Genomic DNA, 11185 nt, shown 5'->3' on the forward strand with positions numbered 1-11185 from the left:
AGCACCGGGGGTGCGCCATGAGGGCGGGCATTGTCCCCCCGGGCCGGCCGTGCCCGCGCTGCCGGTGCCAGGCACGGCCCCGAGCGGTGACTCAGCAGCTCCGGGCCCCGCCGCGTCCCCGCTGTCACCGCGTGTCCCCCCAGCCGGGCCGTGTCCCCTCCCGGTGCTCACTAACCCGGCCTGTCCCGGGCCACCCCCAGCGCTGTCCCGGGCCACCCTGTCCCCCCTGCCCCACGCAGGGACTCGTGCGGGGGTCACGGGGGACACCGAGGGGGCTCCGGCCGGGATGTGACCCCCCCAGTTAGAGCCCCCCCAAACCGCGGGGTCCCCGCTGCTCCCCAGCCCAGCGCCGGAGGCAGCCCCAGGCGCTGTCCCCGTCCCGCCCGGGACAATCCCGGGATAATCGGGAATAAAGGCCCGGGCTCTGATCCCGATCCCGGCTCAGACCGGCGGGCCGGGCACAGGGGGGCACGGGCACAGCCACAGCCACGTGCCACCCCCACTGATGGCACCTGACCCTGATGTCACCCATGCAGTGTCACCCCCTCCCAATGTCACCCAGTCCTGATGTCACCTGTCCCTGCCATCACTCGGTTCCAAGGTCACCCGGCCCCAGTGTCACCCACCCCCAATGTCACACAACCCCAATGCCAACCGCCACTGATGTCACTTGGTTCCCATGTCACCAAGCCCCAATGTCACCTGGCCGTGATACCAGCTAGCCCCTCTGTCACCCAGCCTGCATGTCACCTGTGCCAAAGACACCTGGCACCGATGTCACCCAGCTCCAAGTGCACCTGGCACTGATGGGAACTGTCCCCAATGTCATGTGTGTCCAATGCCACCCATCCCCAGTGACCCCAATATCCCCCATGGCACCCATCCCCAATGTCACATCCCAAGTGACACCCGTCCCCAGTGTCACCCACCCCCAACGCCCTGTCCCTGTGCCAGCAGGCCCAGCCACCATCCCTGTACAGTTCCGGGTTTATTTGAGCCGTTGGTGACACGGAGCAGCAAGGCTGGAGCCCCGAGGGGACACGGGGCCCTCACTGTGGTGGTGACACGCCCACCCGGGCACGGCCACTTGGGCTCAGCGACTGGGCCACCTGGGCACGGTGACGTGGTCACATTGGCACAGGGAGGTGGCCACCTGACTGAGGTGAGGAGGCCACATGGGCAGGTTAGGTGGCCGTGTCGGTGGCCGTGTCACCGGCCGTGTCACTGGCCAGGGCCTTGGCCACCTTGTCCTTCAGGTAGGCCACGCGCTGCCGCTCCAGCTTCAGCTCCAGGAACTCGTAGTGGGGCACCTGCAGGGGGACGGGGACGTGGCAGCAGCCCAGGGGTCCCGGCTGTGTCCCCTCCTGTGCTATGGCACCCCCTGGGAGGGTCCCAACACCGGCCTGGGGTCCCAGTGCCCACCCAGGGAGGTCTCACCACCCACCCAGGTGTGACAGCGACACCAGGGGCTGGCAGTGACCCTGGGGGTGACACGTGGCTGTCACACTCCCCTCGGGCTATAATTACCCCCAGGGGTTAATCTTGGATGACCCCACGGGATCAGCTCGTCTGTGTCACCTCCCTGTCACCCCTGTCCCCCCCGTCACCTGGCAGGTGGCCCGGGGGGATCACGGTGGCTCATCCCTGCTGAGCCCCAGGGTGGGGGGAGCTGGCAGCCCCCCAGGAGGTGTCAGTGCCTCCCTCCCCATGGAGCCAGGTGTGCCCAGGGGTGCGGGGGACAATGGCACCCGCCTGGTGTCACCAGGGAGGCCACAGGGACCGTCCCTGGGCTGGGCACGGGCGGGGCCACACCCGAGTCCCAGGGGCACCTCATGGGTGGGGGTTGGGCTCTGCTCCCAGGAGGGAGGTTCGGGTGGCGCTCTGGGGATATGTGGGAATATTTTGGGAATATTTTGGGAGCATTTCTCCTGGCAGGGGCTGGGAGGTTCCCGTGCCCACGATGGTAGCCCGGGGGTCCCGGCCTGCCCCTGGCACTCACCTCGGCCAGCAGGAAGCCGGCGGCTCTCAGGTGCCTGCGGGCCAGGGAGCCCCGGCCCAGCAGCTCCCGGCCCCGCGAGCTGAACTGCGGCAGCTCCCAGCGCAGCACGGCCACCCTGGGAGGGACAGGGACAGGGACAGGGACAGGGACAGGGACAGGGACAGGGACAGGGGCTGAGCACCAGCACCCCGAGAATGCAGACGCCTGCGCTGCCCGAGCCGTGCCCCTCCCATCACCTCCTGTCCCCTTCTTGTCCCCATCCTGCCCCCATCCCACGTCCCCTCCTCCTCTCCCTGTGCCCCTTGTGCCTCCCCTTCTCCCCCAGTGACCCCTTCTATCCCCCCTCATCCCCGCCCTGTCCCCTCCTGTCCCCTCCACTGTCTCCCCCTGCCCCCCACCTGGGGCACAGACCCTGCTGTCCCCACCCACCTCCTGGCCCCCGGTGGCAGTGGCTTTGTCCCCTCGGAGTGGGACAAATGGGGGGCAGCGAAGTCCCTCACGGGCAGAGGTTTGTTGTCACTGTCCAGCACCACCTCGGCATCTGCAGGGACAGAGGGGACACGAGGACTCAGAGCCACCCAGGGCTCTCCTGACCCCACTCCAGGAAGGGCACGTGTCCGTGGGATCCGTGTCCCCAGTCCCACGGGAGGGGACGGGGGACATGCGGAGCACGGGGTTGCTGTGGCAGCCGGTGGCCGGTCCCCGACACTGAGAGACAGGGACCGAATTTGACTGGGCTGCAGGGGGTGACAGGGGGTGGCAAGGGTGTGACAGAGCCAGGAGGGCTGGAGGGTGATGGGGAAAGGTGACAGGGAGGGTGACAGGGCTGAGGTGGGCTGGAGGGTGACAGGGCTGAGGGGTGGCACAGCAAGGTAACAGCGGGTGACAGGCTGGGGGTCACAGGGGAAGGTAGCAGGGGTGGGGATGCCAGGGGTGCCCAGGGCGGGTGCCAGGGCCGGGGGTGGCACTGGGAGGTGCCCAGGCAGGTGGCAGGGCCGGGGGGTGGCAGCAGGTGGCACTCACCGATGTCCCAGCCGTACACTGTGCTCACATCACATCGGAAGAGGTCGTGGCCCCCCAGTGCCCCCGGCAGCGCCTCCCACAGCCCCCGCTGCAGGGGGGTGGCCTTCTCCTTGTCCCTGGCCCTGTCCTTGTCCTTGTCCCTGTCCCCCCCCAGCAGCTCGGGGGGCAGGAAGGGCCCCTGGTAGCCCGGGGCCTCCAGCCTGGCCGTGGCGTTGATGTGCAGCAGCTTCAGCCACGAGCTCTGTGCCCGCGGGGAGGTGTCACCTGTGGGACGGGTGGGGACACGCTCAGGTGACACCCACAGGACACAGTAACAGCCCCGTGGTGCCAGGGAAGGGTCGGGAATAGTGGGAATATTCCCCATGGAAAGGTGCAGCCCCAGCGTGGACGTGGCACCTGGCACGTGGGTGGTGTCCCCAGGGCCTGAGCCGGGCTCAGGTGACACCCAGGGAACAGGGCACGGCCCCAGGGCATGTTCAGGTGGGATTTGGGGAATATTCCTCCTGGAGAGGGCTGTGCAGCCCTGCTGCCTTTAACGGCCATGGGGACACATGTGACAGCTGGGACAGGGTTTGTATCCCCAGGTGAACCCCCGGGGAAGCCCCCCAGCCCCAGGCATTCCCAGATTCCATGTCTCCAGTGGCTTCACCCCCCGCGTCCCACGGGAGGGGACACGGGGCTTGTGGGCACGGAGGTCACTGTGGCAGCCGGTGGCCGGTCCCCGCCATGGGGGGACAGGGACCGAATTTGACTGGGCTGCACCTGCCAGCACCACCTGCTGGACAGGTAACCCCACCCCACCTCCCCCGGGCTGGAGCTCCTGTGCAATCCCCAAATCCCAGCCCCTGGATCTCCTGTGCAATCCACAAATTCCAGCCCATGGAGCTCCTGTGCAATCCCCAGTCCCAGCTCCTCTCCAATCCCCAATCCCAGCCCCTGGATCTCCTGTCCAGTCCCCAGTCTCAGTCACAGTCCATTCTCCAATCCCAGCTCCTGTCCACTGCCCCAGTCCCAGTTCCTGTCCATTCCCCAGTCCCAGTTCCTGTCCATTCCCAATCCCAGCCCCTGGATCTCCTCTCCATTCCCCAGTCCCAGCCCCTGGAGTTCCTATCCATTCCCCAATCCCCACTCCCAGCTCCTGTCCATTCCCCAGTCCCAGTTCCTGTCCATTCCCAATCCCAGCCCCTGGATCTCCTGTGCAATCCCCAATCCCAGCCCCTGGATCTCCTGTGCAATCCCCAAATCCCAGCCCCTGGATCTCCTGTGCAATCCCCAATCCCAGCCCCTGGAGCTCCTGTGCAATCCCCAAATCCCAGCCCCTGGATCTCCTGTCCATTCCCAATCCCAGCCCCTGGATCTCCTGTCCATTCCCCAGTCCCAATCCCAGCCCCTGTGCAATCCCCAATTCCCCAGTCCCAGTTCCTGTCCATTCCCCAGTCCCAGCTCCTGTCCATTCCCAATCCCAGCCCCTGCCCATTCCCCAGTCCCAGTTCCTGTCCATTCCCAATCCCAGCCCCTGCCCATTCCCCAGTCCCAGTTCCTGCCCATTCCCCAGTCCCAGTTCCTGTCCGTTCCCAATCCCAGCCCCTGTGCAATCCCCAATTCCCCAGTCCCAGTTCCTGTCCATTCCCAATCCCAGCCCCTGGATCTCCTGTCCATTCCCCGTCCCATTCCCGCCCCGGGCTCACCTCGCAGGCGGGAGTGGAAGTCGGGGCCCAGCACGAGGCGCAGCTGGGGCTGCCGGGGCTGCTGCAGCACACACAGCGACCACACCACGTCTGCCAGCACGTGCACGTCCAGCTGCTGCTCCTGCCCCTGCAGCCGCCCGTGGACCTGCGCGGGGACAACGTGGGGACAGCTCCAACAGCCACGCAGGGGTCCCCAGTGCCCCCCAGGTGAGGCTGGAGGGCCCTCGGGTGGTCCCGTGGCCTCTCACCCCGTGGATTCAGCCATCCAACAGCCCCTTCCCCACAGGAATGTGCCAGGGGAACTCCAGGACGGGTGACAGCTGGGGGAGGTCACCTGGAGGGGCTGCCAGGGCTCTCCCTGTGCTGACAGCGGGAGCTGGGAGGGATTTGGGACACCTGGAGTGCCAGGACATGGGAAAACGGGGAATTTGGGTGGCTTTGGGGCCTTCTGTAGCTGTGGGGGTCTCTGAGGTCCCTCCCCCCAGACCACTGGGGAACTGCTCGATTCCAGGACGTCACCATGGAGAAGAATTCCTCGCTGGAGCTGGGCTGGAAGTTGAGGCGGGCGAAGGACACGAGGACCCCGCAGAGCTGGGTGAGGGACAGCTTCTGGCTGTTATCCAGGCAGTACTGCGGGAAAAACGGGAATGGGGGGCTGCCCACAGCAGGGACGGGAGGTGAGGCCGGCCACATCAGCCAGAGACACCTCCCAGTGGAAAATGAGAGCGAGGGGGTCCTGGGACCGTATCCAGGTACCAGGGGAAGCTCTGGAACACCCCAGGGTGGAGGGAAAGAGCAGGGGGTGGACTCCGAAGGGACTGGGACAGAACTGGCAGGAAGCTGGGGGAAAGGCAAGGAAAGGTTGGGAACAGCAGCAGGGACCCTGCTGGGTGGGTGATGGATCCCTGGGATCTCATCCAGCTACAAGGGAAGCCCTGGCATATCCCAGTCTGGATGGGGAAGGGCACAGAGATGGACTGGGACAGAACCGGGGCAGCAGCAGCACTGGAGGGGCTGGATGGAGCCAAATCCAGGGGAAACGATCCCTGATTCCCACTGGTGACACCGCTTGGACAGGGAGGGGCCCCCACTGCCACCTGCTCCCAGGTGACAACAGCCCAGGCAGGAGAGAGGAACCTGTTCTGCCCCAGTCCTGCTGGGAGTGGTGACAACACCCCCTGCACAGGGAGGGTCCCTTGCCTCCCCCAGGGATAGGTGACACTGGTGAGGTGTCCCACCCTCCCCATGCCCCCAGGGCCAGGTGAGGTCCCTCCCGCCCCCAGGGCCAGGTGAGGTCCCCCCACCCCCAGGGCCAGGTGAGGTCCCCCCCAGGGCCAGGTGAGGTCCCCCCCAGCCTCACCTGTGCCATGGCCTCGGCGAGGGGCCGGCTGAGCCAGCGCAGGCTGGCGAAGGAGCGGGCGCAGCGCGACACCTGAGCCGGGCTCAGGCTGCCCAGGTGGGGCTGCAGCTCCAGGGACAGGCGGTGCAGCACCTGCGGCTGCTGGAAGCTCAGCTTACCTGTGCCAAGGGGGGACAGCTCAGAGCAGGGGCCCCAGAACCTCTGTCCTGTGCCCCCCACGCCACAGGTGACAGCTGGGAGAGGTCACCCGGGGAGGAAAAGGCTGCAGGGACACCTCAGAGCCCACCCAGTGCCTAAAGCGCTCCAGGTGAGCTGGGGAGGGACTTGGGACACCCAGAGTGATGGACTGGCCTCACTGAGCTCCCGGGGATTTGGGACACCTGGAATGACAGGACACCTGGAGCAGCCTCCTGGCTTTTGTACCTGGAGCACGGAGGTGACCTCCAACACCCCTGTTCCCAGCCCAGCACTGGGATAACCCACTGGGGAAGAGCTGCTCGGGCTCACCTGCATTCCCACACCCCACCTGGCTGGAAGAGGAAAGCTTTGGGACCTCAAAGCTCACCTGGCCCCCCAAGCACCGCCAGCCCAGGCAACTCCCAGCCCGGGAGTGCGACACCCGAGCTGTCCCCAGTGCCCTGCAGGGCCCCGGCACTCACTGTAGGCGAAGAGCAGGTCGGTGAGCACGGGCAGGGGCAGCTCGGCAGGTTTCTGCAGCAGGTGGTAGGACAGGGCCCGCAGCAGGGGCACGCAGCGGCGCTGCTGCAGCGCCAGCGCCAGCGCCACGCGGCGCAGCTCGTCAGGGTCGAACTGCTCCGCCAGCTCCAGGGCCTGGCAGGGACAGGGACAGGGACAGGGACAGGGACAGGGACAGGGACAGGGACAGGGACAAGGACAGGGACAGGTGAGACAGGGATCAAACTGCTCTGCCAGCTCCAGGGCCTGACAGGGACAGGGACAGGGGACAGGTGAGACAAGGGACAAGGACAGAACTGCTCCACCAGGCTCCAGGGCCTGGCACGGACAGGGACAGGTGAAACAGGGACAGGTGGGACAGGGGACAGCGACCAAACTGCTCTGCCAGCTCCAGGACCTGGCATGGGGACAGGGACAAGTGAGACAGGGGTCACACTGCTCCGCCAGCTCCAGGGCCTGCCATGGGGACAGGACAGGGGACAGGTGAGACAGGGATCAAGCTGCTCAGTCAACTCCAGGGCCTGGCAGGGACAGGGACAGTGGGACAGGGACAGGTGGGACAGGGGACAGGGACTGGTGAGACAGGGGACAGGGGTCAAACTGCTCTGCCAGCTCCAGGGCCTGGCAGGGACAGGGACATGTGGGACAGGGGACAGGTGGTGCAGGTGACCCCAGGTGGTGCAGGTGACCCCAGGTGCCCCCACACCCAGGCTGAGGGCTGGCTCCCCCCCGTCACCCCGCGCTGTGCCCAGGCGTGCAGACCCACCTTGTCCTCCAGGCGCTCCATGAGGGCGGGGGACAGGTGTCCCACCTTGGCCATGAGCGTCACCACTTCGCGGGTGCCGTCCAGCTCGGTCCAGCGCAGCTCCAGCTTGCGCAGCACCTCGGGCAGCAGCGGCCCCTCGGCGCCCTGCCCCGCCAGGTGCTCGGCCAGCTGCACCAGCTGCCGCAGGGGCAGGCGCCGCAGCCGCCACAGCACCTCCTGCTCCACCGAGCGCACCTGGCGCCCGCCCCGCGCCAGCCCCAGCGCCGGCAGGCTGCGCAGGAGCTGCACCAGCGGCGTGTTCCACACCTGAGAGATCTGTGACACAGGGACATGGGGACAGTGTGACACAGGCTGCACAGCACCTGCACCAGCGGCGTGTTCCACACCTGAGAGATCTGCATGGGGACAGGTGTGACACAGGGACAGGTGTGACACAGGGACATGGGGACAGGTGTGACACAGGGACAGTGTGACACAGGCTGCGCAGCACCTGCACCAGCGGCGTGTTCCACACCTGAGAGATCTGCATGGGGACAGGTGTGACACAGGGACAGGTGTGACACAGGGACATGGGGACAGGTGTGACACAGGGACAGTGTGACACAGGCTGCGCAGGAGCTGCACCAGCGGCGTGTTCCACACCTGAGAGATCTGTGACACAGGGACATGGGGACAGTGTGACACAGGCTGCACAGCACCTGCACCAGCGGCGTGTTCCACACCTGAGAGATCTGCATGGGGACAGGTGTGACACAGGGACAGGTGTGACACAGGGACATGGGGACAGGTGTGACACAGGGACAGTGTGACACAGGCTGCGCAGGAGCTGCACCAGCGGCGTGTTCCACACCTGAGAGATCTGTGACACAGGGACATGGGGACAGGTGTGACACAGGGACAGGTGTGACACAGGGACATGGGGACAGGTGTGACACAGGGACAGTGTGACACAGGCTGCGCAGGAGCTGCACCAGCGGCGTGTTCCACACCTGAGAGATCTGTCACACAGGGACACAGGGACAGGTGTGACACAGGCTGCGGAGGACCTGCACCAGCGGCGTGTTCCACACCTGAGAGATCTGTGACACAGGGACAGGGGACACAGGGACAGTGTGACACAGGCTGCGCAGGAGCTGCACCAGCGGCGTGTTCCACACCTGAGAGATCTGTGACACAGGGACACAGGGACAGGTGTGACACAGGGACAGTGTGACACAGGCTGCGGAGGACCTGCACCAGCGGCGTGTTCCACACCTGAGAGATCTGTGACACAGGGACAGGGGACACAGGGACAGTGTGACACAGGCTGCGCAGGAGCTGCACCAGCGGCGTGTTCCACACCTGAGAGATCTGTGACACAGGGACATGGGGACAGGTGTGACACAGGGACAGGTGTGACACAGGCTGCGGAGGACCTGCACCAGCGGCGTGTTCCACACCTGAGAGATCTGTGACACAGGGACAGGGGACACAGGGACAGTGTGACACAGGCTGCGCAGCACCTGCACCAGCGGCGTGTTCCACACCTGAGAGATCTGCATGGGGACAGGGGACACGTGTGACATAGGGACAGGTGTGACACAGGGACAGGTGTGACACAGGCTGCGCAGGAGCTGCACCAGCGGCGTGTTCCACACCTGAGAGATCTGCATGGGGACAGGGGACACAGGGACAGGTGTGACACAGGGACAGTGTGACACAGGCTGCGCAGGAGCTGCACCAGCGGCGTGTTGCACACCTGAGAGATCTGCATGGGGACAGGGGACACGTGTGACACAGGGACAGGTGTGACACAGGGACAGGTGTGACACAGGCTGCGCAGGAGCTGCACCACCGGCGTGTTCCACACCTGAGAGATCTATGACACAGGGACATGGGAACACGTGTGACGCAGGCGTGTTCCACACCTGTGAGATCTACACAGGGACAGGTGTGACAGACAGGTGTGACAGGGCCACAGGCATGTTCCACACCTGCGAGATCTGTCACACATGGACACGGGGAAAGATGTGACACAGGGACAGGTGTGACACAGGCCCACCAGGCGTGTTCCACACCTGTGAGATCTGCACAGGGCCAGGTGTGGGACATGTGTGGCAGAGGCAGCAAGCGAGGATTTGGGGCACTGCTCATCTACCTGTGCCACCTCCCCCGTGTGCCCAGACAGTGTCAGCCTGTCCCACAAGTGTCCCTGGCGGGCCAGGTACAGCCCAGAGGGCAGCAGCCCCTCCCCGGTGTCCCCACAGCCCATCCCCGGTGTCTCTGCAGCCCCTCCCCGGTGTCCCCTCCCCGCTGTGCCCTTGGCCCCTCCCCGCTGTCCCCTTGGCCCCTCCCGGCCCGCAGCCGCTCCCCTGCCCACCTGCGCGTCCAGGGTGCCCAGGAGCTGCTGGAAGCGCGGGTCCCCGCGGATGGCGGCGGTGTCGGTGCCCTGCAGCGCGGCCAGGCGCGCCAGGCGGGCGATGGCCAGCGCCGCCAGGTTGCTGCTGAGCGCCGGCCCCTGGCCCAGCTGCAGCAGCTCCTGCGGGCTGGCGGCGCCCCGGATCAGCTCCCGCAGCTGCTGCTCCGGGCCCTGCTCGTGCGGCCGCGGCTGCGGGCCCTCGGCGCGGCGGGGCGGGCCGGTGCGCAGCGCGGCGCCCGGGGCCGGCGGCGCCCGCAGCAGCAGCCGCCGGCAGCAGCGGAGGACGAGGTGCGCGGCCATGGGCTCAGCGCCGCATCCCGGGGAGCTGCGGGAACGGCGGCGCTGGGACGGCCCTGCCGGGACGTGCGCCCCGCACCGGCCCCGCCGAGCCCCGAGCTGCCCCGGGCCCTCGGTGCCGGTGTCCCCGGCCCATCCTCTCCAGCCCTGCCCCGCTCCCGGGCTCCCCCCGCCCTTCCCTGGGCCCCGCTTCCCCACCCCCGAGTCCCGCGATCCCGACCCCAACCCCGGTCCGGGTCTCGGTCCCAATCACAATCCCGGTTCCTATCCCAATCCCCATCCTAGTCCTGGTCCCGGTTGCGATCCCGATCCCAATCCCGGTCCCGCTCCCATCCCCGGTCCCACTCCCATTGCTGATCCCGATCCCAATCCCGATTCCGATCCCGGTCCCTCTCCCATCCCCGGCCCCGGTCCCGGTCCCGCTCCCATTGCCGATCCCGGTCCCGGTCCCATTGCTGATCCCGTTCCCTCTCCCATCCCCGGTCTCGATCCCAATCCCGAATCCGCTCCCGTTCCCGGTCCCGGTCCCTCCCCGGCCCTCTCTGACCTCTCCCGCCCCGGCTCCGCGCACGGGCCGCCACCGAGGCGCGCGGTTCTGACGTCACAGCGCCGCGCGCCGCTCTGGGCCTCTGTCTGCGTCATCACGCGGCGCCGGCGCCATTTCCGTGCGGGGGCGGGAGCGGGGCCGCCATCGGCGCCGGCGTCCGCTGGGCGAGGCTCGCACAGTGTCCCTCCCGCCGTGTCCCTCCCGCAGTGTCCCCGCAGTGTCCCCGCAGTGTCCATCCTTCAGTGTCCCCGCGTCCCGGAGGGGGCCGGGCCCTCCCACCGCCCCTTCTCTGTGGGGCGCCCTCGTGTGGTGGCGGGGGAAACTGCAGCCAGCGCCGCCCGGGCACCCCCAGTTCATCCCAGTGCCCCCAGTGCCACCCCCAGTTCATCCCAGTTCAGCCCAGTGCCCCGA

The 11185-nt window shown here is 67.2% G+C and overlaps 1 protein-coding gene and 2 non-coding genes across 3 annotated transcripts; all 3 read right to left on the reverse strand.

Moving 5' to 3' along the window:
• Positions 1–969: 969 nt before the first annotated feature.
• Positions 970–11020, reverse strand: TBRG4 (transforming growth factor beta regulator 4). The gene is made up of 11 exons (XM_063418204.1): positions 10775–11020; positions 9892–10255; positions 7533–7847; positions 6730–6901; positions 6071–6228; positions 5230–5340; positions 4711–4855; positions 3023–3286; positions 2429–2540; positions 2000–2114; positions 970–1310 (listed from the first exon to the last, which is right to left on the reverse strand). Exons 1-11 carry the CDS (start codon positions 11008–11010, stop codon positions 1185–1187), a joined length of 2118 nt encoding a protein of 705 aa, XP_063274274.1. The 5' UTR covers positions 11011–11020; the 3' UTR covers positions 970–1184.
• Positions 2611–2741, reverse strand: LOC134563401 (small nucleolar RNA SNORA5). The gene has a single exon (XR_010083358.1). It is a non-coding gene; the product is annotated as a small nucleolar RNA SNORA5 (small nucleolar RNA).
• LOC134563396 (small nucleolar RNA SNORA5) lies at positions 3660–3783 on the reverse strand. Its single transcript, XR_010083356.1, has one exon. It is a non-coding gene; the product is annotated as a small nucleolar RNA SNORA5 (small nucleolar RNA).
• Positions 11021–11185: the final 165 nt, after the last annotated feature.

This window comes from Prinia subflava, chromosome 1, assembly GCF_021018805.1.
Source record: "Prinia subflava isolate CZ2003 ecotype Zambia chromosome 1, Cam_Psub_1.2, whole genome shotgun sequence".
NCBI classification, from domain to species: Eukaryota; Metazoa; Chordata; class Aves; order Passeriformes; family Cisticolidae; genus Prinia; species Prinia subflava.

Bases quoted from the DNA above. Each gene is read 5' to 3' on its own strand.
- TBRG4 (XM_063418204.1), bottom strand. From the start codon at position 11,010: ATGGACACTGCGGGGACACTGCGGGGACACTGCGGGAGGGACACGGCG. The intron at 10,256-10,774 runs GTCAGAGAGGGC...CCGTTCCCGCAG, and splicing joins GCGGAGCCGGGGCGGGAGAG to CTCCCCGGGATGCGGCGCTG. The intron at 3,287-4,710 runs GTGAGCCCGGGG...CCCGTCCCACAG, and splicing joins CTTCCACTCCCGCCTGCGAG to GTGACACCTCCCCGCGGGCA.